Source organism: Rhopilema esculentum, chromosome 16 (genome assembly GCF_057945365.1).
Source record: "Rhopilema esculentum isolate cy_ngs chromosome 16, ASM5794536v1, whole genome shotgun sequence".
NCBI classification, from domain to species: Eukaryota; Metazoa; Cnidaria; class Scyphozoa; order Rhizostomeae; family Rhizostomatidae; genus Rhopilema; species Rhopilema esculentum.
The window spans coordinates 12,718,206-12,744,702 of NC_142830.1; the positions used below are offsets into that span (position 1 = coordinate 12,718,206).

General features: G+C 36.9%; 1 protein-coding gene across 2 annotated transcripts in view; it reads left to right on the top strand.

Annotated features, from left to right (window-relative positions):
* Positions 1-26,497, top strand: part of LOC135682748 (autophagy-related protein 9A-like) — a 47,095-nt gene that overhangs the window by 16,582 nt on the left and 4,016 nt on the right. For both annotated transcript variants that reach the window (XM_089113052.1, XM_089113053.1), the window contains exons 8-21: positions 811-927; positions 3,186-3,203; positions 3,997-4,096; positions 10,815-10,855; positions 12,561-12,623; positions 14,973-15,047; positions 15,538-15,688; positions 16,962-17,057; positions 17,491-17,529; positions 18,008-18,271; positions 19,564-19,630; positions 19,972-20,039; positions 20,649-20,768; positions 21,241-21,419. In XM_089113052.1, the coding sequence (XP_088969178.1) occupies positions 811-927; positions 3,186-3,203; positions 3,997-4,096; positions 10,815-10,855; positions 12,561-12,623; positions 14,973-15,047; positions 15,538-15,688; positions 16,962-17,057; positions 17,491-17,529; positions 18,008-18,271; positions 19,564-19,630; positions 19,972-20,039; positions 20,649-20,768; positions 21,241-21,419 (1,398 nt within the window). The remainder of the gene's footprint in view (positions 1-810; positions 928-3,185; positions 3,204-3,996; positions 4,097-10,814; positions 10,856-12,560; positions 12,624-14,972; positions 15,048-15,537; positions 15,689-16,961; positions 17,058-17,490; positions 17,530-18,007; positions 18,272-19,563; positions 19,631-19,971; positions 20,040-20,648; positions 20,769-21,240; positions 21,420-26,497) is intronic.

Below are 26,497 nucleotides of genomic sequence, written 5' to 3' on the forward strand. Positions count from 1 at the left end.
AAATTTTGGATCTTTTTGCCATGAAGTTATGCATTATTTGTATAAAAATAGTTTTTTCTATGTATTTTTGTTTTGCTTTGTTTTCCACTTGCAGTTTTCAGCCAACTTCTGTTTTTCATCTGAATAAATTTTCTCGACGGCCAAGTGCTTTAAAAAGGCTAAAATGGAGGAATCTAGCTGTCAAAACGACCAAAAAGCAGCTTTGAATTTTAAGTAGACCAAGCTTTAAAAGTGAAAAAAAATTCGCACGAGAAACAACGAAAGTCGTTTGACACTGATGTTCTAGAATAAAGGCAAAATCACAGTGTAGGTTTTACTGTTTTTCGTGAATTAGCAACTTGAGTAAAACCAGATGGGTAGAAGTGTGAATCACACGAATAAAGTATTCTGTGCGTGTGATTTAGAAAACACCTGAAAATTTCTTTATGACAAAAACTGGTTATAGAGGAGAAGCTGTGTAACTCTGATAAAGATTCATTTGCAAGTTTCAAACTGTTTTCGTACGTTTTCTGAAGTTTGCTTTTCAGCTGTATAAAATTCCAAAAAGTTTCCTGTGAAAAATGAAATGATAATTTATTTTTCTAGTCCTATAAATATCGCCAATGAATAACGGATTTGCTTCCAGTCCCGATGGGCAAATGATAACAGAAGTGGGTATATGAGGTGCATAAAAGAATTTGAAATGATCACTCAACTGCAGCTTTTCAAATCTTAAAAATGATTTCATTAGTCATGATTTTAGTAAGACAGTTTCACAAGCCATTCGTTTGCCTGTTTATGTCTAAAAATTTGTCTGTTCTTCTGTAACAGGACTTTCCTCACGCATGGTTTGAAGTACAATTTGCATCTGATACTGTTCTCTGGTGCTGGAGCCCCTTTTGAAACGCCCTGGAAGCTACGAGAAGAATACAGAGACATAACATTGAGGTAACTTATTCACAGCAAAGCGTAGAATAGAGACATTTAATTACAAGGACTGTTAGATCCGGGGTTGGGCTGTAGAATCCGGGTTTTAGGCCAAAGGATCCGGGGTATTTGCCAAAGGATCCGGGGGTATATGACTTTCGCAACATTTATAGTATCCGAAAGTACTGATACTATCTGGTGATTACAATAGATCCCTGCAAACAAGAACCGACTTTTTTTAAAAGTCAGATTGTTCTTGGTCCTTATTTTAAAGGGGCATGTGGTCATTTCAGTATTAATTGTTCTTATTCAATGGAATATATTCCCTGCATCATGGGAGAAAAGAGCCAAAATACCTTTTATGAAAACACTTTTTTAGTCACATTTTTAATCTAATACAAGAAAGTGTTAAAAATCAAACAGTATAGTATTTTAGGGTTTGCAGCTTAAAGTTGCCAACACGCAGACTGCACTAACGAAAACAGGGCTGAGCCACCGCCCTGCCATCACCACCCCCCACCCTCCCCCCCATCGACGGCACCGCTCCTCTAGCGTTAACTGTATTCACCAACTTTGTCTTGAGCAATTAAATCTTGATCAACAGATCCCATAACACCATCTTCTTGATCTTTAGTAATCAACATCGTCATATTGGTAGAGCCCCTTACTGCTCCATTGTCCCTTACTGTTCCATTGTCGTTTTTTACATGACAATGCGCTTCCTCACTGCCACACCACTTGCTGCTGCCAAATTTGTACTAATATAAAGTACTATGTTCAAAACATCATCAAGATAGCATTAGATTATTGAAGTTGGATCAAAGAAAATTAAAAAGTGCAGACAGACACATGAAAATAACCGTAAAGAGCTTTCGGATCGGTGACATGTTTGTATCTTATAAAACAAAACGTTAAAGTTACAAGTTAACAGCATAATAAATATGGTATAACGTCAATCTGCTAAGTATAGTATTTCATTTTGAGAAAGTTTAATAATAATCAAATATAAGGTTTTTTTAAAAACACAAAAACTGAAAGATAAAATAAAATGCAAAAGATTAGGTGCAATATATGTAATAAATTGCCGATTCATTGGGTAATATTCAATAGCTATCTAATAGGAGCAATTTTTTGAATTTTTGCTAAAATCTATTCTATTACGAGATCTTCAATCATGACAATATTCTGCATGTAGTGTCTTGTTGGCAGAGCCGTCCGCATCGGGATATTTGAGACATTTATCTGGTCTGGTACCGGCAATAAAGACTTTTTGCCGGTAAAAAATAGGCACTCCATTTCGAACTTCGCTTGCAGCGATCATTTTCACTCAATCACAAAATGAGTAATGCTGATTCAGAGATCACGCGTGAATGTCTGTCTAATGAAGCATTCACGCTTAATAAAATTTTGCTCACGAATTCATGCATCGAAAATACGCCGATCAAGCAATCATGCCAGAATACCTGGTACCCTAATTTGAGTTCAGCCCTACAATATAATTTTCAGAACGATTCATAGGAAATTATTGAAAAATTTGCTTCACAATTTCGTTTAGCAATGTTAAATATCGTATAGACGGAGTTAAATTCACGTCAACAATTAATGGGACATGTAAATTGGCAAAAAGTATGGTGTGGTGATTATTAGGTTTCAGTGCATTTATTAAAACAGTCAAGTTGATTCTTAATACGTTATATGTTTTGGAAACATCAAACACACCATCATCATCAGTGTTTAATAGATGATTTTTTGTAGAAACCCGAAGTTTTGATAATCAAGACAAATTAGTCAACGTATTAATAACAAGCAATTGTGTTAAGGATATCTTAGTGTCTGTAAAAACTAAGATTTTAATAACATATTTTTAATGTTAGTACACAATCGTTTGAATATTATACAATTGCAACATAGAAATATTTAAAAAAGTAGACAATTCTTTTTCAAGGCTTGATAGTACTTGGGCAATTTTGTAGATCTCTCTACTTTATTCATTCCATTTTAGTCTTATTCAGTAACATTATAATTTGAAGTGGTTATATAGGATTATCAACTTTTTCATTGTCCGATTCATTATAAGAAGTTGAAGAAAACCTCGAAAGATAAGATTGCATGAAATGAATATTGTTACTCTATTTCCAAAATCCCTCGTTTAGTTAAACTTCCTTTTATATTTTGATTGGCCGGCTCATTATGATAAGTCTTTGATGAAATTCCCTTTGCTTCTGTAAATCTGTTTGGTTCCCAAAGTTTATTAATCCTTTTTGCTTCTTTTTTAACAGGAGGCAACTTGCTGTTAAGTAAGTCATGCTTTTTCACATTTTTCTTTAACCCAATTAAATGTTATCTTTACATTACTGCAATACATTTAAATTGGAGAATGGTCTGTTTGTACCTTACATCGTCGTCTAATGGTATTGCTTTGGCAAAGCATTCAATTTTGTCAAGTTATACTACAACGGATGTTTTTGGGAAATTAGAAATTAGGAGATGTTTACAACTAATTTTCACAACGCTAAATTTTTGATATTATAGCATCTCTGTTTCTTAAAACATTTTCTTCGAAAGTCACACTTTCTTTTCAACTTTCTTTTCAGTGTGAGCTCGAGTTTCTTTTCAATTTACTTGCCTCGCAAAAATTACACCTTTGGTTAACAATTGTGAATTCCTCTCATGTATGAGACAGTGCTTCAAAACCTCACACTGTCTTTCTTGACGAAATTCAATGTACAGTTTACCTAAGATGTATACAGTTCCGCCCAAAATCTTTAAACTGTTGTTCAAAGGCTCTTTGCTGCAGCGTCTTTTCCCTTTTGGCGTTATTTCTACCAGGAAGTCTGTGGTATAACGATATCTTGCCTTGGCTAGCCATGTCTCTCTTGACCCATCGCTGCAACTTTTTAGCTTCCATTTGCTTGACCAACCCCTTTTTTCCTTGTCTCCATCTAGAAGTTGCATCCTGCAATGTCCCGGGTTTTACAAAAGCTAGTATAACATCTTCTGGGCATGACCATTATAGAAAACGTAAAATGACTTCTATTTCCATAATTGGGACCGTCGCAAATTTTTTTAGCTAATTGATTTTCATTTTAGGCTATCAAAAAGAATATTTCTGTTTGGTTTGCTAAATCTGGTACTCTGCCCGTTTATCCTGATTTACGAAATTTTGTACTCATTTTTCAAGTATGCTGAGGTAAGAACTTTCCTTTTTATTTTGTCGTTCATTTGGTAAATTGTATGCACAGAATTAGGAAGAAGCAGAAGGGAAACTCATTTTTGCCGCATTTTTTAAAATGCATGTTTGAAACTATTTGAGGCTAACCAATTCGAGGCTTTTCTTAACAGATTTCCACTAACCAGTCGAATTATATCGAGTTTTTAGGCCATAAGGTCTTATCGTTAGCAATAGTTTCTTCGTCCTTACCTGAAACTAGCCTAATCAAGTTTGAAAACGAGGCTAGAATTGTTTGAAAACAAGGTTATACAATGTTTGTCCAAACGTCTATAAAACAACAAGCGTTCAGCCTAAGTTTTCTCCCCTGGCCTTTCTCCATATCACGCTTTAGGTCATTCAGCCCCCCCCCCCCCCCATATTCCATCAGCAACCTCTATCTAGTAGATTTTGACTATTTCAAAGAAGAGAAGCTGTTTAAGTTAGCATTTTAACCAATATGGTCTGGCTTTTTCACGGTTCGAAAATATCGAACGAAATCATATCATGTTTCAAATGTAGCCAATATTAGAGTCTCCTCCGGCTCCTCCGGCTCCTCCGGCTCCTCCGGCTCCTCCGGCTCCTCCGGCTCCTCCGGCTCCTCCGGCTCCTCCGGCTCCTCCGGCTCCTCCGGCTCCTCCGGCTCCTCCGGTCAGCAGTTTGGTCTACGACTGCTGCCGTGTAACAACATTTTAATGAAACTTGGGTCTGGTCGATCGTATGATCACGTGACCTGCCTTCGTCAGAGTGGTTAGCACTTTTATTTCCAGACACGGATCGACCAAAATCTGCTAACGATGACGAGGCTCAGTGCTTTAGGCAGAGCTCCAATGAATTCATATTTAAATCTATTTCATTAAGCAGCATTCTTACAAGGTATATATTAAAGATCTAACTCAATGTACTGCCAACGATTCGATTGAATTTAGGCAAAAGAAGCACACTCTAGCTTGTTCGTAAAACCAAGGAATCGTGGACCGCAACATAACCTCCGATGAGGTTAGTTGAAAAGGTGTATGATAACTGAGTAATGCCAACAAGTACAGTTATTGCATCATGTTTTGGTATCAGACTTCACATGCTGAAAATTGTTTAGATCAATTGAAGACTTTTGGGATTTTCCAAGTCCAGAGCTTTTCTTTGGACAAAGTCCATTGCATTTTCAGGTTTCTCTACTCTGTCATTGATGCAAATGGATGGTAAGCGAATGTCACCACAAGCTGAGGGCATTTTTGCTTAGTCACATCCAAACAATTGGGTGATAAGAAGAGGTTTCCCAAGAGGTTTCTATTACGTTAGAGACTCATCCTTGCAAGCTGTGTGTTGAGACACTGTTGCTATTTTTGCCACCATTGCCCATTTCAGTCCACCCAAAGACAATTGTTCAGGTAATTTATTTCACCACAGTATATATGCGTTCATATACCATTACCTTTTGCGTCACACCACAATGCCAATTAATGCTTCGGGAGCTCGGCAGCTTATTCTTATCAGAATGCCACCCATTCTATTGCCTACTTGTGCAATACCATTCAGCAAGACTTTTCCCCGTTGCTAAATGACTCATCTTTTCGCTTCTTGAAAAATCTTTACCATTCCTGTCTTTTCTAACACTATTAATGCAAATTTTTTACCGTGAAGAATTCCTAGAAAGAGGTCATCTTAGGCACCACTCAGTAAAATATGGGAGAAGATGTCTTCATTCGCAAGCCTTTGAGAAAATTTGAAATATCCCGCCATGGGCATTCGAAGTTAATTAGATTTTCTGAAGCAGGGTTAACCTCGGCTGAACTTTCTGGTGCATATTTTATTTTTTGTACTTTTGGTATACCAGAAAATCTTAGTATATTTTTTATTTATTATGAGGCTAGGAACTTCTAATACAGAAAACCAGTTTGTATTGTGGGTGCTTCTGTTTCTGCGGCATATTTTCGTTATCTTTGCGTGTTCTTTTCCTTCATCGAGGTAAATTTATTTATTGCTATGATTTTTTCAGACCTTAGCCCTTTTATCTCGAGAATAAATCTTTCTTTGCATAAATAATCTAAAAGTAAAACTCATTTGAGGCTTTTTTTTATTAGACTTCTCTCTACCAGACTTTCTTGGCCAAAAAGACCTGTTTGAAGCCAGGTACATTCAAAATGAAAATGAGACTCGGGAAGGGCTTATGGCCTCCCATGATTCGGAACGATCAAGAGCATTTGCATTTATGATATCCATTTGGTTTGAATCTTACTCCTTCTGTATAGGTTCTTATGTAGCATGAGATATAGGTTCTTCTGTAGCATGAGGTGCCATATCAATGCCTGTCATGTAACATATCTTTTCTCATAAGCACCCCAGCGTTTGTTTATTGTTTGAAGATATCGTTTCAACATCTATAGAAAGGCGTTTATTACAAATTTGAAAACTTGACGTGTTTCTAAGAGGAAATATTTAAAGGCAATCTGTCTCGTTGTGGATTGGTTAGCGAGAACAATAGCTGGAACAATAGCCTAAACACAATTCCAGCGCCCCGCCATATTTTTTACAATGCGATAAATTAAAGGGGGACTGGAAACAATAAAAAATCCCTTTTTTCTTATAATCGATCATCGTCGTGACAGATTGCCTTTAACAGATAAACCAGTTTGTTTTGCATAAAAGGATATTGTGTGAATCGTTTAGAATGGCTACATATTTAGACTGTTTATTGGGTCTGGGGAAAATTATAAACACAACTTGTTGGCTGCTTGAATGAAATTATTGTTTAATCTGCAGCTGAATAAGAGAGCTTCATCACTTGCATCCATGCAGTCAAGGGATTTTCGACAAGTTCTCAGTTATTCGTTATCTTTACTTCTGGTTTCCTTCACTCACCGCATCTTTTTCCTTATGGGCTGTGCTATTGTCTTTAGACCGTTGCCTTATTCAACTATCTTGTTTGTCATTACTTAAGCCTTATTTGTCATTGATGAATCTTTTTTAACCGTTCTGTATTAGAACCACAAATTTAAAGACAACCATTCTCAAGCTTTTCTGAATTTTACAAGTAATTCTCTTACAGAATCATTATGGCTAACGATCTTAGAATACCAACATCTTAGCAGTATAACAACACTGTGAAGTTCGAATAGAAAGGCTATATAGTTAACCTCATTTTGTATGCCCACTTATCAGTACCTTTAAACCCCATGAAACATCTTAGTCGATATTATGAAGCGTTGTAAATCAGAAAGTATATTTATGTAGAAAAAGCTTTTCATTTTATTCCAAAATGGAGAAAATCAGTATCCTGTAAAGAGATTGTTGACGCAATCCTGAACTTTCACTTCTCTTAGATTCCAAGTAAGAATGCCGAGCAAAAGAGAGTTAGTTGTCTGCCCGCAATGCCTGCTGCCGAGTTAGTTGCAATTGGGAGTAATTTTTGTTTGTGTCACGGTGAATTTCGATTATAACCAAAATTAATTTCAGCATAAGCTATTCGTTTTATTTGGCAATCGGAGACGAAGCAGGGCTGAAGAGAGCAAAAACAGAAGAAGAAAGGAAGGCCGACACGAGATTGCTATGATGGCTTTGAGCAAGAAACTATGGGGACAGCCCATTGACCCTGCCATGGAATCTAAACACATTAAGGTGTTATCGAGTCACTCCTTTACTCGTTGGAACGGTTCGCTGTCGAAAAATTGTGTCTTTAACGTCTGTTCTGTCACTAAAATCATCACTTGACTGATGCAAAAACGCTTTACCAAAAAGAGATTGCGTAAGATGCTTTTCTGCAGCTTATTCTCTTTTTCTATGACTATAGGTGCAAGCAAAGGGCTGCAACGTCTTTATCGCATGTTCGTCACATTATTACTTGAGAAGCTTAGTAGCCTGTTTAGAACTCTCCAGAAAATCCCTTAAAACTAACCGTAATCCGAAATCTGTCATTACAATCCAATCTTTCATCGTCCAAAGCAAAGTAGCAAAGTAGCAGTATGTCAACAACCTGCGAATCATTGTGTCGTGCCAAAACGCAAGACTCGTTCCTGGTTCGTGCGAGACGTGGCGGTTTTCACCAACACCTGGTTCGATGTAACAATAATCTTGCTGGTCTGTCGAAATCACAGTGGAAGTGTATATTGTTTAACACAATCTCCAGTGACCCAAGACTGTTAAAGTAAGGCCACGAGAAGATGTTGTATCAAAAACTTAAAATTCGCCTAATGCATTTATGTTTTATCAAAACCACAAATGCTCATAATGATTTGAAATCGAGCTTTTCATGTAAAATGGTAACATTGCTTTGTTTAAGAGTGGTAACTAATTCAGAATATGGTTGTTTAGTCATATGTAGGAACAGTCTACGGTCTGTTGTTGCCTTGTCGATTGCATCCGGTGTGATGTAAAGGTTAGGAGAACCTATCGTTCTTTCTTAAGTAGAATAATCAGTGTTAAACAGTGGTTTAGGCCGATAGCATCTGTTTTTCGAAGATAACCTTGTTGAACTGCAAGCTACTGTGTCAGGCAGTTCGCTAATGACAAAACGTTATATAGGACTTGGACAGGCTCTAAAACGTACTTCTTTCTGTTTACACCGCCGAAGATGCTTTCTGGAGGAGTGTATAAGCTAATTGCGTTTCTACCAAAGTCCCAATCCCTTGCTGCCAGCTTCAAGTTACTGGCCCCTACTCTCTGCTCCATGCTCCCAGTTAAAGCTTAATTGGCTACTAAGGAGAGTTCTGGTCCCTAAACTGTCTTGACCTTTTCATTATGCCTTTTGCTAAAGCATAAGAATTTTTCTTGGTACTGCAAACTACAAGTATGACGTCAAACTGCAATTAAGAAGAAATTCTTTACTGCTCAACAAATTGTGGTCATGGTACGTTGAATTGGGATCACGATTTTGGTTAAGGAGAAGAAATGTTTGCTCTGATATCATTAGTGGTGATATCCTAATTTGTTTTCCAAATACAAGACATTGTTTTGGTATGTATATGACGAGCTGTTAGAGCCCTTTGCAATTGTTTCTCATTTTTCTGGTTGTCATCGACTTACGCCAAAGACCAAGGTTAAGACCATTTACACCCTTTCAAAGCATTTACCTGTGTCTATTATGTGTTGGGTCACCCCTTAAGGCAGCAATCGATTTGAATGTTGTACTTGGTAAATCAGATGTACTTGGTAAAACAAACTTGTTCTATTACGACGTAGGTGAAGTATGAATGGATTGGTTTTTAAAGTCTGCTTTAATAGGAAGTTTCGGTCAAAAGTTTCCGACAATTCATCGATAGAGGATCTTTGCGCTACCAGCAAACTGACGAAGACTAAAACTTGTCACTGTTGAGTTGACCGTCGCTATCTCTCTCCATTAGTGCTTCAAAGTTAAAAAAGCATAAGCACTGCTGTCTCTCTCCATCAGTGATTTTAGTTCCACCAAGCCTCGTTTTGCACCTCCTTTCATAAACATGAATTGCTTTGAATTCGACAAAGACCACCGGTCGTTTGGTCGCAACTTTCTGTCGTGTATCGGTGATTTCATCTGTTTATTCCTAGTTTTACTATTTTCATCTCTAGGTTCTTTCATGATGGCTTAACGAGTCCAGTGAGAAAGTGCTTGTTACAAGCCACCAGCTTGAATTTATGCAGGGGTCTGGCAAAAGTCTTTGCCCTGAAATCGAATTCAGAAAGGCTCATCTGAACGCAATACCCCCTCTAGATACGGACATATCTTTATGATGTTTCTATGTAACTCTGACAGAACATATTTTTGTAGTTTTACTACGGGCAGAAATGTTTTCATCATTGATTTCATTCTAAATTTATGATTGTAGTGCCCTGTCAGGAAGTTTTAATCACCATGCAGTTTGTCACAGAGGTCATTTTGGTTCCATAGGCTGGGCTTCTAAGTACTCAATACATAGAGCACTTAACATGGAGACGAGTGAATCCCATCTTTCTGGCAATAGTGACCCAGAAGGGATATAGCAATAGATGAATTGTTCACACAAGTTTTAGATTGTGGTTCCTTTAAAAAGGGGAGCAACCAGATTATCACCTTTGATACGGTCTTCGCCGCCTATGTGAGCTAATACAGCCAGTTGTTTATGGATATAACATCTTTACCTGGCCAGTGTTAATAGAGTTGTAGTGACCTGTATACCGTGACCCAGACCTGCTTCTTAAGTTCCATGGTACAGATGAAAAATTAAAAAGAACAATGGCTTTACTGTTGTTAAGAAAATGAATACACTCTTTTTTATAAAAACACTGAGGCTCGATTTGCCCAAAAAATAAGAACAAGGCTAGAACATGCTCGGCTTCAGATGAGAAATTTAAAAAAAACAATTCGAATTTTGAAATTTATGTCATGTCAACAGAACAAAACTATGCAAGTTTGTCCATAAACACTAGCAGTCATTGCTTTATTTTTAAACTTTACCCAGTAAAACGTCTTAGATCACTAAAACGTCAGTAAAACAGTATGTAACTTCTCAAATGTTTGCAAAAAAACACTCTTAAAATAGAAACAATTTAAGCCTAAAATTATAAAAAGTTAAGATCATCGATGCTCGGCAAAAATTATTTGGTTCTTTTAAAAAAATGAGTGTAAAGAAAATATCATGACAGCAATAATTTGCTTTTAGCTATCTTTTCGTTGTTTTAATGGACACTAAATAATATGTCTTTGATGTAGGTATGATGTAATAATGTTTTGATGCAAAAATTTTCATTGTAGTTGATAAAGAGATCGCCGGATTTCTTTGGAGCTAGAAGATGGTAAGTAATTTTTATTTCTAATATGGTTCCATTTTTTGTATTCTGTTACATTTATTTCTATTTTTTAATTGCTTTATATCGCATCTTGGAGTACAAAACCCAGATATTCCAGAAGCTTCAATGCTGAAATATATTTTATGCCACAAAAACCAAATTTTTTTTCCGCAAAAATTTTCCTCTCTTTGATATCTTTAAGAGGAAAGGATTTTCTCTGGTAATTTTCCTTTGATGTTTATCGTTATCCCAGTTTATAACTCGACCCATTTGTTGAAAATACGTGCCTTTTTGGCAAAACGGGGGAACCCACATTCGATATTTTATCACGGGAATTTATAAGTTAAGACAATTTTTGCTGCTTCAAGTCCAACAATTATTCTATCAGTTTTAAGATTTGACTGACAAAAACTCAACAATCGCGACAGAAAGAACTTTTATTCTAAATCCGCAGCCTATACTTCCTATCAAAAGTTGTTCGCAGGGAAATCTTTCTGTTAAAGCATAAATCCTTTTCTGTAAAATTTTTGTTCAAAGAAAGAAAGTAGAAGAAGTAAGTTTTCTCAAAAACATGTCACCGTCGTATAAATGGAGGTCGACATTTCACATGTATTTTGCGAAACTCAACTTTTACACCGTGAAATACGGTGGTATTCTTCTCGTCCAGAGACAGCGCTATGTTCCGTTATTAGCCCGTTTTAATAAGCATACAAGCTGACGAGTCTCACCAATAAGCCCCCAACTTGAATCTCCCAATATTTCGAGATTAGTTCCTTATCACAATAGCGTTTATGTTTCAAAGGTCAATGCCCAACTGGATTTGATTCAACATGACACCTATTAGTCACTGAAACCCCAAATCAACGGCTTTTAAGTCTGTCAATCTTCGACTTTAACTTCACAAAATCATTCTGTCAGCTCATATCGGTTTCATAAATCTTCTTGAAGTAAAGGTTAAACACTTTCTCAAGCTCTGCTAGACTTTACAGTTCTCATACTGTCCCAAAGATGCCACTGATCGAGGGGGAATCAACCAATAGGAATCACGTACGCCTTTGGTAGAAGTCCTTTTGCTTTAACTCAAAATCCTTAGAAATCCTTTTCTGTTTTGAAGTCGATCTACATAAAAACGAAAAAGCCGCCATTGTGTAGACAGAAGGAGTTCGTTTTCTCTCTTGGACTCCATTGGTAATTTTTCTTTAGGCTCGCGGCACTGATTGTTCAACCATACCGTTCTTGTGCTTGCGTTTTTCTGATTGGCCTATTTCGATCCACAACTGGGTATATATTTTCCATCTTGTTCTTTCGGAACCTTATTCTGACGTTTTATGCTCTGAGGAGTGTCAGACGAAAAAGCTTTTAGTATGTTGTAAAATGTTTGCTTTTTTCAAAGCCATTTTCAAATCCTTTTCTTTGGCAAAAATTTCATACGCTATTTGCAAGAGTGAATTTGCCCTTGCCGCTAATATTAGGAACTTTTTAAGCGGGGTTACAAAATCATAGCTATTTCTGTTTATATTTGCTTGTTTTTCAAAAAACGTGAGTTAGCCAAAAAGTAACTTTTTGAAAAGTAAATTTAAGATATTGTTAAATTGCTGGCTAACAGAATTTGAGTAAAAGTTTTATTCAAGGACTTTAAGATTCAAGGGTATTTATTATCGCCTAGCAAAAAGCGAAGCTATAATGACCTTTATATATTTTGCTTTCACAGGTCTCTGTATGGCCGATTGTACCTCAGGCATTTAAATGAGCTGGATCACGAATTTCAAGCAAGGTAAGACGTTGCAAATATTTCGCTCTGGGACTCCGCGGTTGTAACACTTAAAAACTGCCATTTTAACGACGTGCTCGTGATTGGATCTTGCGTTTCTTTGACGGATTTTTCAAATTTTTCAAATTTGGCCCATTTTTCAAAGAGGGGGTTAGATAAAGATGTCACCACTGTACCTCAGATCTTCTAGTTATGCTTGATATGTAGCGTGTTCCCCTTTGCAAGTCTGTTCATCAGAATCGCGACGCAGTTGTACCAGGTAGTGTTGTGCCAACGAGAAGTAAGGCCTTATATAAAATTAGTCAGTGAAGGAAAGTTGAACGACCTCGTTCTCTTTCAACAATATCATAATAATGCTTGTTTCTTTATTTATACATCCGTCTGTTCCTTTCTTGCCCCCATTTCGCTTAGAAGATATCGAGGAGAGGTGTTGTGCCTTTTGTGGAGTAGGGGAACTGCCAACTTTTAAGGGAATGCACTATTTACTTTGTTTTGTCCGCTTTGTTCGCATAAATTAGCATATAACTATTCATTGCTTGAAGGTAATTTTGCATGAATACTGCACATAACGGCAGCGCTTGATGACCACCTTAAGCTTGAAACCAGTAGTTGCAACTCAGGACCGTCTCCCGCTCTATGCGCAGAGCAATATATGTAGGAATAAGATATTCCCGCCCAGGTCAAAAAGAGACGGGTTTGAGATAACTGTTTAAAGCTTCTACTTTTGTCAAAAGTCTGTCTTTAACAAGAGACATGAAGTTTGATATATGTGGTCCTCGAAGATCTTGTTACCATACCACAATTGAGTCTTGTCGGCTGCCACCTTCAACCAGTGGCTTCAACAAGTAAACTTTTTTGAGCCTTTTGTGGAAATGTTCCGTATCTTTTTTAATTATTTCCGAAGAAACGGCGTTTTATTGAATCTAGATTGTATTTCGAACAATAAATTTCCAGGGAGGAAACGTCGAGTCTTGTGCCCTTAAGGTATACTTTAAGCGACATGGCTTGGTACTCGTTCGTCAGGGGTTTCGCGCGTATTTCCTGCTGAACCAGTTTTTGGTTTCGGCCATTTTGACTCTCTTTCGAAGAGAAGCACTCCATTCAGAATTCACAGAGTCAAGCATTAACTCTCATTTACAAACTTTGGCACAAATCATACCAATTCATTCGAAATTCTTCCCATGCATGTGTAGTTGTTTTCTGGGACAAAAAGAAGACTTGTGCGGTATTTATCAAATTTTGATGCTCCGTTCCTCCAAGGAAACAAATAATTTCACGCTAACTCACCCCTTATAATCTAGGTTTCTCAAAGATCTCGCTATTTATCGATAAATGTTTCTTATTTGTTTTTAAGCTGGTAGATTTCAGTGGATAATCTTAAATGATACTTTTTTCATCCATCAATTAATTAGCGACTCAGTAACGATCAGTCGGATTCAGCGACTTTTGAACTATTTGTGTTTGGATTGTGGCTTTTTGTTGTCAGTAATTCACAGTCCAACAGTAGCCTTAGCTCGAAATCTCCTAAGCTTGTGCTGAGTTTATTTCTTATTAACAATTCATTCAAAACAAATGTATCTCTAATACCTTTTTAACGCCACAGAAAGGAAGGGTTTGAAAGTTCGGCTAGTGTGGCGCCTGCTTTTTCTTAACATCAGCACCTACAATGAGCTTCATTTTAATCAATTCTATTTACGAATCCTGCATTTTAGTAACATTTTCGTTTGATAAAAGGTCTTGCTAAGTGAAATTATAGTTGCTCTGTGATTAACACTATTTCTCAATCTCCGAGCCGCCGCTCCTGATCCACGGCCAAGGGCTACGGCTCGAGTGTTTTTTTTGAAATTACGAAAGTTGCAAGTCGGGCGCAAATGGCATGACACGAGTTCCTGTGTTGCAAATGGCTCATGTTTTAGCTTGTCATTGATTTACGGTGAAAGCAGCTAATTGTTGCTAATTGAGAGGTTTTGGTTGGTCAAAAGTGAAAATACAGACAATTTATACCATGCATGTTTCAAAAAGCCCTGAGAAAAATCAAGGTTGCTTTTCTCGGCAATCGAATTGAAGCTTGAGAATTACCACGAGTGAAGAATTTTTAAAACATTTAGGTTAAAATCGTCGAATGTGTATATTTTTTGTTTCACTTAACAGCTAACAAGCTTAGTGACTCCAGTCTCCAGGAGTTGAGTTGGGGGCAAACCTTGCAACTTTGCTGTTCAGGGATGCTTAGATATATAGATTCCTGTTGATAAACCTTTCATAATCAAGTTCTCTATCTATTTATTGACAGAATGTAAATAACTTGGGTTGAATTGCTCTTCAATTTACTACGTCATCAACCATCTTTTGCAGGTTGAACAAAGCCTACGAACCAGCTACGAAGTATATGAACTCATTTATGTCGCCCCTTGTTGCTGTTTTTGCTAAGTATGTGCTATTTCTTTATCCTCTTTTAGTTACCATCTTTAGAATAGGCCCCTGAACAAATAAATTCTTATGTGTTAAAACTATATAGTTTTAAAACTATAGATATAAAAATGACTCTTTTTTATAATTTCTCGATTGCAGCACAGCTTCAAATAATGTTCTTTAATTCCCTTCAACCTTTGTGTTCTATTTATTTACCCCGCTTTGTTTCACTTCTGTGTAGATTGCAAATTTCGCTGAATTATTATTGGTCAGATGACGAAGTCGAGATTTAGTGAAGTAATCTGAATAAATGTGTCCTTCGAAGAATGCACCTTTACTTCAGATATCTCAAAATGCACTATAACACAGCAAGTAGGTCCCAAACACATTTATCCAGACAAATACAGGGTTTATTTGTAGTCTTTTCTGTCTGCCTTTTCTAAATAAAAGACTTACCTATGATTTTATTGAAAAATACAATTGTACGCTTAATAAATTTTTTTTCCAGGAATGTTGCGTTCTTTGCCGGAGCCCTATTATCAGTCCTGCTTGGTTTGTCAATATTTGATCAAGATGTATTGAGAGTGGAATATGTTCTCACGATAATGGCTGTTCTTGGCCTTATCATCAAAGGTTGCTCAACCTTCATTCCGGATGAGGTATGCAGACTTTGTTTATCTCTTATCGTAACATGGTTAACACGCTCGCTGTGCTTCTTTCTGGTTGTAAGTAAATTTCAACTAAATGAAAACTTGGTACCGCAAAATCAAGAGTTTTACCAAAAAGCGAGACCAAATTACTCCAAAGTAAGGTCCTTTTTATCGTCAGAGAAAAAAACGTTGTTGGCTTTTTACGTTAAAGGGAAATTTAAACCAGGTGCAGATTGAAAATGACTAAAGAAGACGAAAGGCGCGTTCTGCCCGTTACTTGATTCGGCCGTCCGCGTTCGGTATTCCCTTGCATAGGTTACGAATTTCAGAGGAAAGGCGATAAATTTTCGTGTACACAACTTTCGTTTTTCGAAGTGAAAATGTTCGAAGGCCTTTTAGTGAAATACTACCTTTCCTACCCTAAAATATTTATCAGTCAATTCCTCTATAGTTTCAAAAGTCAAGAGGTGAATTTGTGATTAACTAACTAACGACGTTATTTTGTCATCTGAGCCGAGGGGATATCTCAGTTATCGTAGAATATAGGCCGCTTTGAATGACAAGTTTTCGACTAAATTCTTCTGTCAAATGCTGTCATTCCAAAACACGCCAGTGAGATCGGAAATTCCATTATTCATTATCCAATGCAAGTACGAAGTATTGATGTCTTCTCATCTTTGTTAAATTTACCATCGACATTTTGACAATAAAGGAAACCCAGGGGATAAGGGTGGATAGACGAATTGTACATTCTTTGTATTGATTGAATTTATTAGGTTTTCTTATCCCGTGGCGTAGAGTTCGGTTAGCCGGACTGTTGCAGATTGGTCGAGGCTTTGTTTCCTGATAATGGCATGAAGCAGGAAATTGGCGTAGCCTCCTGCTCTACCCACAATAATGTATGACGTAATCGAAGTAACTGAAACATGCAGTTTGTCAGATGGCCTAATGTGATCACTTCGACCTATTTAGCTGCGTTATGATATTTTAGTCTACTGTCAGCGATTCAAACACCATTAGAAGGCAAGATAGCAGTTTATGTTTAAATACAGTCAAAAAGAAAAACCTACCAGTCATAAAGAATACAAGATTTCCTTTCGACGTCAAAGGTCCAAAAAATTGCAAGACGTTCCCTCCAGTTATATTGATAAATTTCCATTTCATATCTGCTTTAAAATCTCCAATATATTTACCACCAAATGATTGATGTTAATTATTAAATGTTTTAATTGGCTGTTTGCTAACAAGGTCGAACAAACTTAAAAAAGCTTGGTTTTTTTAGAACTTCGTGTGGTGCCCAGAGACACTCCTCAAGCAAGTATTGGCTTTCACTCACTACATCCCAGACCATTGGAAAGGAAAAGCACACACGTCAGAGGTAACGAAGTAATCTTAATATATTTGAATTATCTTCCCCCGAGCCTTTTTTTCTTTAAATGTTGCCTGATGCTCGTTTGAGTGCGAAACGCGGTGTAGCAACCTAGAACCGTATTGTTCTTTACACAAAAAGCGTATGTGCATAAAGATTTTATTCTATTTTCATTCATTTATCAAGAGGTTTTTCTTGACTCTCACTTGACTGAATATGCAGCTTTTCTACCGTTAAACTGACAAGGATTCTCCTCATAGACTCTCAAACTCTATATGTTGCTAAAGCGTTTTGCTGCTACAGCTAAAAGAAAAAATCAAAACCCCAAGGCCAAAAGAATGCTATTTTATTATAAGTTATATAAGTAATAATATAGCTGATATTACTGGCCACTTTAAAGTTATTCATGTGACAGCCTTTTAGAGTTCACGTTTTCCTGCAGGTCAGATACCAGTTTTCAAGACTGTTCCAGTACAAGTTCGTGAGTACCTTTCAATAGCTTTTTTCTTGTCAATATTTACCGGTAAATGTCTTCTTAACGGTTAGTGGACACAAAACACAAAATTCAGAAGCAGAATAGAAGGTAACGTAACATAACGTAGCTTAACGCAATGTAACGTTACAAAACGTAACATAATGTAACGGAGCGTTACGTAGTGTAACATAACATAGCAAAGCATAGAATAACATAACATAACATTGCATACCATAACATAACAAAACATAACATAACATAACATAACATAACATAACATAACATAACATAACATAACATAACATAACATAACATAACATAACATAACATAACATAACATAACATAACATAACATAACATAACATAACATAACATTTGTGAAGTAACGTAATAAATGAAAACGTAACACAAAACAACACATCACAGGACAACGTAACACAACTCAGAATTGATAAATATTGAACTGCTTCTTATTTTCTCATAGGTTTACTTGATAGAAGAACTTGTAAGTCCACTACTGACTCCATTCATTCTGATGTTGAGCATACGGTACAGGGCTCAGAGTATCGTAGATTTTCTCAGAAATTTCACAGTAGAAGTAACAGGAGTCGGCGATGTGTGCTCCTTCGCACAACTTGATGTACGTCGGCATGGCAATCGAGCCTGGTTATCCGGAGACCTTACCGAGGCTGAAGATTTGAGCCAAGCGGAAAACGGGAAAACTGAGCTGTCTCTATTACATTTCTCGGTAAGCCTAACTTTTAATTAAATAGATTCTGATGACTATCTGCCGTAGGGGACCGCAGTGCAATGAAGAGTTTAGACCTCATGCTTTCGCTAGCAACAATTGCAACCTTTCTGTTGTCTCAAAAAAATGTTTCTTTAATATTCTTTAATAATTTAAAACGTGACTTTTAACGAATTCCCTGACATTGTAGCCCCAATAGTATTGGAAGAAAATTCCCATGCTCCAACGTCTCAATTTTTAATCAGTTTTTCATCGTTAAAAAGCCTTTATCCTACTTTCCTTTGGAAATCATTTTCAAATGTTTATATTTTATGACCTGGTTATCCATTAAGTAGATGAACAATTTTATCAGTGAAATTAAATTTCATAATAAGTAAGAAGCGCATATATTAAGATGAGAGCACAAAGATCTACTTATTGTCAAGGGTGTCTAAACGTCCTGACGGGGTCATTTCATGGTTCGCATAATGTTCTACTATGTTAGTTTTCAAAACATTAACACAAGAAATCTTTTATTAAAGTTTAATTGATACCTCTTATGTTCGAAATGTGAATATTTGCAAATTCTTCTGTAATTCGAAACTGGAATAAAACAATTGGCCTTTAACGAAGACGTCACGAAAAAGACCACATGAAATATGAAATTACCAAAAGCAAGGCTAATGGGTTGAGTTACATTCCCAAAGAATGAGGTGAATGATCCGTGCACTGCTTTTGTGCTTCACAGTAACCAGTTTATGTTCTTTGGTAAAAACGACTCTATTGAAACAAAAATTGTTACATATTCCTCTGGATCACTTCCCTGGATCCTTGATATATGGTATTGCTTGGACTGTCCTATACTGTACTGAACATCAAGGGTTCGTGGATCCTTGACAAAATGTCGCTAGCAGCTATACTCTAGTAAAATCAAATACAATTATTATTGCTGGAAATTGTTTCCTATGATAAATGAATCAATATTCCCATGGTTTATGAATGTTCGTTCTACTCGTGAACATTTTCTCCAACAAATTTGAATAGGCAAGCGGCACCGGTTGGGCAGCCCCAACAGCCTCAATATGTTCGCGTTTCTGATTGGCCTATTTCGATCCGCAACTGGGTATATATATTTTCTAGCGTAAAGATTTCGGTCTATGTCCTGACGTTCTATACTCTGTAGAATGTCAGACGAAAAGCTTTCGGATGACTCAAAATGTTTACTTTTTACAATGTCATTTGTAAATTTGAATTCGTTTGCTCATATGAGAGCTACTACTGTCATTTGTTGACAATTAGCTTTGTATCTCTAGATTAAAAACCCTGCGTGGAAGCCTTCAGAAAGTGGGGAGCGCCTAATCACAGCTATTAGAGAAGAAGGTAAATATTTTCTGCTTTGCCCATTCTCTCAAATTAGATCTTGTAACATTCCCTTGAAAACCAAACTCCAGTTTTCAGCTTACTTCTAGTTCGATGATGTACACTGAAACCATTTATAAGGAACCAAACAATTTTAAGATGTTGTTTTAAGATGACCAAAAATGTTTTGAAGCCATCGTTAAATGTCAAAACGTCTTGGATTATCGATTTCATGATTCAGCTTTGATGTGAATAATTGAAGAAATTTTGTGAAATTATATTTTTTCGTCTTATTTTTTTTACTTTGGTTCTTTCTTATTTTTTCATTATAAAGTATAATTTCCGTTCACTCACTTTTTCAGCCCTAAAGGAATCACTCACGATGTCTGGTTCCTCCCCATTCCCCTCTTTGCAGCCGCACCCCTCATTGGTAAGCCCGCTTTGATCTTTAATACATGAGTTGCGCTACAGACAACCGCAAAAGGTGCCGATGTCGATATATTTTAAATGGATGGCGACAAAGAAATACAAGAAAAAATTGCGTAAATCTAGAAGGGTTTGGAGGATTTATGCAATAAAAAAAATTCATGACTCAAATTGCTAGTTGTCGAAATTTTTAATTTATCTACCCTGTCCAGTAAGGCGCCAACATTTTTCTGTGAAATCTATGAAGTCCCGATGCTGCTCTGTATAGAAAGATAGGTTATGGGGGCTACCAATATGTTAGGGGCCTAACCCCCTTAAACCTGCCCCTACCCTTGCTTATAAACAAAACCACTGCAAGAAGACACAGTTCAGATTCTAACCTCTCAAAAAGTTAAGCTTTATATTGATTTATTTAATTTTTCTGTGAAACGTTTTAAATCTTAAATAGTAGCCGATAAACCTAGGCGTGTCAATGCAGTTAAAATCCATAACTAAATGTCAAAATTTTGTCATTAAATGTTTAATATCTGACAATGTCCTGCCCATGCTTACTTATAGCTTGCTCTGTCTGTCTTCTCTAATAGAATCCAACTACTTATCTGGTCTATTTTAGGGTGTTGGTGGAACACTCGAGGATTTCTCTATTCAATATCCATCTCTGGTAAACGTCCCCGAGAATAACGAGCAGGCCAACAATGCAACCATGTGTAACAGCATGCTCTACTTCCATATGGTAAACTCTCCTCAATTACATTTTTTTACTTGCGATTATTTTTGTACTGTATTTTTGTATTTCATGTTGTTTTATTATATACTTTTTATGATCATCTCCAAATAATTGCGTTAAATTTTGAAACTTAAAATTTCACCTGTATGAAAGTTGATTTTACATGCAATCTTTCTCATTTCGGCCGAATCGTTTCTAGATTTGAATGTTAATAAAAAAGGTTGCATGTTAACCCCCCCCCCCCTCCCCCCACTTGTTGCGAAAAATGTTAAATGTTAAGAACTGAACCACCAGTAAAGCCTCTTTAATTATGTTATAGCCTCCCCCCACTCTTTTAGACCCCCCTCCCCCACCCCCTTTTCTCAACGCTCTGCGTTGCCTGTGTTAAGTACTATTGTTTCAGTTTGAACTTCAAAAATTGCCAAACACTGTTTGTTATGTTGTTATTTTGCTAAAACAACGCCTGCTCGTTTCGTAGTTGCATGATAAATCAGTTCATCCTGATAAACGAGCCATTGATGCCTCTGAAACCAAGAATGTCTTGCCCCAGTCTGGTTTATACCCAAGCCTCCGACGCCCGTGGCCGGATTATTCCGACTACAATGAAGATGAGCCGAGTGATAGAGACCCGGAAGATATTGAGATCGCAGCAAATACGTACGTCTTTCTGATATTACGCTCATTTCTTTAATATTTAATGAACACCATATTGCTTCGAATCATGAAATGCTTCTCAAGTACTCTAGACGAAGCTAATATATGTCGCGACAAAACCCTTCGGTTCTAGAGATTCTTCAAGTTTTCAAACCAGAGTCCAAAGCAGGCAGAATAGAAACAATTGGCTCCCTCGATGGAAATTTTATTCAGGGTTGGTTTGTAGACAAAAAAGCATTTCGATCCAGAAAATTGTTTCAAAGAATGAAAACTGATTCACAAATTTACAAAATGATCTGTCTGGTTGAATAATTAACCAAACCAGACGTTATCCTAGCTCTGCAAGGTAACAAACAGCAAGAAAATCCAAATCCTTGGCGTGCCTTCGATCGAAAATAGCAATGGATGAAGAATAGCCCATTTGATTGGTGCCTTGTTTTCAACCAATCGGCGACCACTTTTTCCTAACATTATTGTGGTATTCGAATGAGAGAACAGGCTCATCCTGTTTACAGAAATCTTTCTGTAACTGAATGATTTGAGCAAGTAAGAATGCAAATAAGGCTAGAAACTACTAACAAAACCTTAAGGCCCCCTGACGTCACAACCGTCGTTACACTACTGCACCCTATCTCTAAAACCCTGGTCCATTCCAAGTTTGCAATCGTCACAAAATCAACCTGCCATCAACCTGCCATCAACCTCGAACGTAAGATAGAAAAACAGAAACCTTAAAATAAATTAAAATGTCTCCCGTTTAGATTTTGTCTAGAGACAAACCATTTTCTTTTTAAGGTTACAGTAAACGTTTTCTGGACGAAAGCATACATTTTTGAATTTCATCACATTCTACTAGCCGAACTTTCAATGCAGGCAATGATACCATGTTGGAAACCAACAGAAATTTTGAAAATGGAAAAAATCCCTTGTAAACGAAGGTTTCCATGTTTTCTTTAGCAAAGTTTCTAGTTTAGACAGGGAATTTTTAACAACAATCGAGCAAAGTGCCTAACCTTAGTTTTTGCTCTTGATTTGGGTACTTTCAGCCTTGCTGAGTATTTTAAGCCTTGGATACATTTTTGTAACACAATAGAAATCACGTGATCGATGACGTCATTTCCCCCGGTCATTAAAATTTTTAGTTCTTTTTTTTGAAAAATCGCTCCAACCATCTTGTTTGGCATTGTAATAGGAGCAAAAAGTTCTAAAGAATAAACTCTATCAGACCTGCAGATAACGAGTTATTGCTATTTAAAGTTTGCATGACGTCATCAAAATGGCGGTTTTGTAGTTTTTAAGCACGTGGAATTCAAAGGCTCATGGTCATAATTTAGGTTGCTTTACCTCGATTTTGAAGTTTTTTTACCTTTGTGTTATTCGGCAACTCAATAATGTCATTTGAGCTTATATATTTGCACGCCTGGGAAACTAAGTATTGAACAAAATGCATGCAAAAGGAAAATGTTCTAATAAAAATTTTTCTTCAAAAAAGCTATACTGAAGAGAAGCTTTCGTCAGCAATGAAAGACCGTCGATTCGTCAGCATTGTCGCTTGGCAATGAACTCCAACTTTTACAGCAGCTAGAGAGTGCAATATTAAATAGCACTTACATGCCAAGCATGACTTGATACCTCTTGCACTCAATCATCACAATTACAGGCAATGTTGCAGTTATCAGAATGTCTGTCGAAGTCATTTGAAGGAAACGATGCATCTAGCTTTCTCAGATCGGAAAGTTACGGGAATGAGTGCAAGTATTGCTCGCAAGCCATATTCCAAAATTTCAAAACGAATTGTTCAATAGACAGACAAATATTACATCAGGACCTTTTCGATACAGCTTCATACATGGAAGTTTATACATGCGTTAACTTGATTCATACGCATTGCATGGTCAGAGTAGCTCTTGGAAAGAAATTACATATCAAGACAGCTTCGAAAGATAACGAGTCAACAAAGAAATAAAGTTTCGATCGTCTAGCTCATTAAAAGTACAAAAAGCTTTTTCACTCTAATAGAGAAGTGAGCTTGAATATAGAAACCGGTGCCGCTTTCTATTGCAACACGTTCGGACTGTTCCGTGCATCATCGATTAAAAAGTTGATGCTGCAAGGCTTGCATAAATGCCATGAAATGTAAGATGGAGTTACATTCGTCATCACTATGCAAAATTAAAGTAGCCCGTAAAGAGGATTGCAAGGGTTGTGCAAAGCGAGGAAAGGATATTATGCCTTAAGTATTCTTCATTGTCATAGAGGAACACAAACATACAGAGTCTAAAGAAATAGATGCATTCGTGTTCTTGCATTCGTGTGTTCTTAAAGACGTAGACATTCGGCTTGTGCTTCATGCAGTAATGCAAGAATCAGATGTAGTCCTTATCTCAAAAAAACACTGATGTTCTTGTGCTTTTAATTTGGGCGTATAAACACACAGGTTTAACAATTATAACCATGAGAGATTCGTCAAAGTTGGAAGCATTTGCAGAAGCCTCGACAAATAACTGTGTTCTTCCCTGTCACCATTCCATGCTATCACAGGGTGTGATAACACATCCTACTTCTACAGGGCTGGGAAACTTATTAACGACGATTTAAAATACCAGCATATTAAGAACTTGGCTATTTCCTAGAAATTTGCTAATAAAGCCTTAGATGGCGCACGGGAGTTCATTCGAACGGTTGTATACAGTGACAAAAAAGTGAATTCTAAAACAATAAAATTCTATCAACAGATGAAAGAGAAGACATGTCTTTCTCTACTCAAACTGGCTTTATCAATTAGCGGAAAGAAACTATGTGGACCTTTAATTAGCCTTTGTTGAAGAAACATAGGAATAGGTTGTTGCCTTGATGGAAGCCGATATTATATTCTGTGACACGCCTCTGCTTACCAGTTGTGATGCATTTTAGTTGTCTGGAGGAAAAGGAATCGATGCCAACGGGGCGAAACTTAGATTTGAGGGCCGATTCGTGCCTTGGGTACAATTTCTTGTCGTTCTTCGTTGACTTGTTTAACTTCAAAGCTGCCTTGATATGTAATTGCTTTCCAAGAACTACACTGATTACGCAATGAGTATGAATCGTGTTAACGCATGTATAAACTTTCATGTATGAAGCTGTATCGAAAAGGTCCTGATGTAATATTTGTCTCTCTATTGAACAATTCGTTTTGAAATTTTGGAATATGGCTTGCGAGCAATACTTGCACTCTTTCCCGTAACTTTCCGATCTGAGAAAGCTAGATTCATCGTTTCCTTCAAATGACTTCGACAGACATTCTGATAACTGCAACATTGCCTGTAATTGTGATGATTGAGTGCAAGAGGTATCAAGTCATGCTTGGCATGTAAGTGCTATTTAATATTGCACTCTCTAGCTGCTGTAAAAGTTGGAGTTCATTGCCAAGCGACAATGCTGACGAATCGACGGTCTTTCATTGCTGACAAAAGCTTCTCTTCAGTATAGCTTTTTTGAAGAAAAATTTTTATTAGAACATTTTCCTTTTGCATGCATTTTGTTCAATACTTAGTTTCCCAGGCGTGCAAATATATCAGCTCAAATGACATTATTGAGTTGCCGAATAACACGAAGGTAAAAAAACTTCAAAATCGAGGTAAAGCAACCTAAATTATGACCATGAGCCTTTGAATTCCACGTGCTTGAAAACTACAAAACCGCCATTTTGATGACGTCATGCAAACTTTAAATAGCAATAACTCGTTATCTGCAGGTCTGATAGAGTTTATTCTTTAGAACTTTTTGCTCCTATTACAATGCCAAACAAGATGGTTGGAGCGATTTTTCAAAAAAAAGAATTGAAAATTTTAATGACCGGGGAAAATGACGTCATCGATCACGTGATTTTTATTGTGTTACAAAAATGTATCCAAGGCTTAAAATATTCAGCAAGGCTGAAAGTACCCAAATCAAGAGCAAAAACTAAGGTTAGGCACTTTGCTCGATTGTTGTTAAAAATTCCCTGTCTAGTTGTTGTCTGAGAACCTCTTGACCTGTTGAGCCAATGATCGTTGCTTTGTGATTGTGGTCGCATCGCATGGCACGCCTATGTATCCCATATATGCCTGTGTTAATTCAAACAGGCTAATTGATCTTTAAGCTTCAAATAACTTGACCCGGATTACACTGTGGTTTGCGGGTGTACCTTTCAAGTGCCATCAGTAAAATCCCGTTTTCTCCGGACACAAAATTCTTCTACATACAAGTACAAAAACTATTTTGTACCCAAGGAACCAATCGAAGGCGGTCAGGACCGATGTTGGGTAAGCAAAATGTGTCTCAAAATGTTTGTTTTTTCTCTGGTCCGTCTTTGTAGCCAATTACAACTACGGGAGGGTAGAAGAACTGTTTACCAATTTTTGACAGGGTATAGATTCAAGAGGAGAAGAAAACTGAAAAATCCGAGACACTTTGATAGCTTAGGATCTGCGCTTTCTGCTGATATGAGTCAGATTTTGGTACCTTAAAGGCAAGGATTCAAAATAGCTTTTGAAGGTGGTATACGCATTTAAGCAAAAAGTACGCCTGGAAGGTATCATTTTACAATATTTGCCAGTTATTTTGATATGATTTGAATCGCAACATTCTTGTGCATCGAATGATGTATAGTTTTATTCAATGCCGTTATAGTTTGGCTTTTAGGTAAAGAAAACGAAATATTGTGTCTAAAACGTTTACCTTAACCTTAACTACGCACACGAGTGGAATACTCAAGGAACTTATGCGAAGTGGTCTACGTCATCAAGCTCTCTGCTTTTGCGGTTAAGGGACGTCAATTGTATGTTCATTGATTGCCTACTTGGTGCCTGGCTTTGCTATCGATTTCACTTCTTAACAGGTGCTTGCATTCAGCGGTGTGTTCCGTTGGTGGCTTGTTCGCGCTCTATTTGCATTTTTTTGTTGCTTAACGGAAATTTTACTTGTAAAGTGAAACTTGAGACATTTTGTTTAGAGAAGAACAAAAAAGTCGTCATTGCCCTAATAGGATCACGTTGAAGCGCTTGATCCTGATATTCACATTTTTAACCTAGCCTCGCGAATGAACAAGTTTAAACACAGCT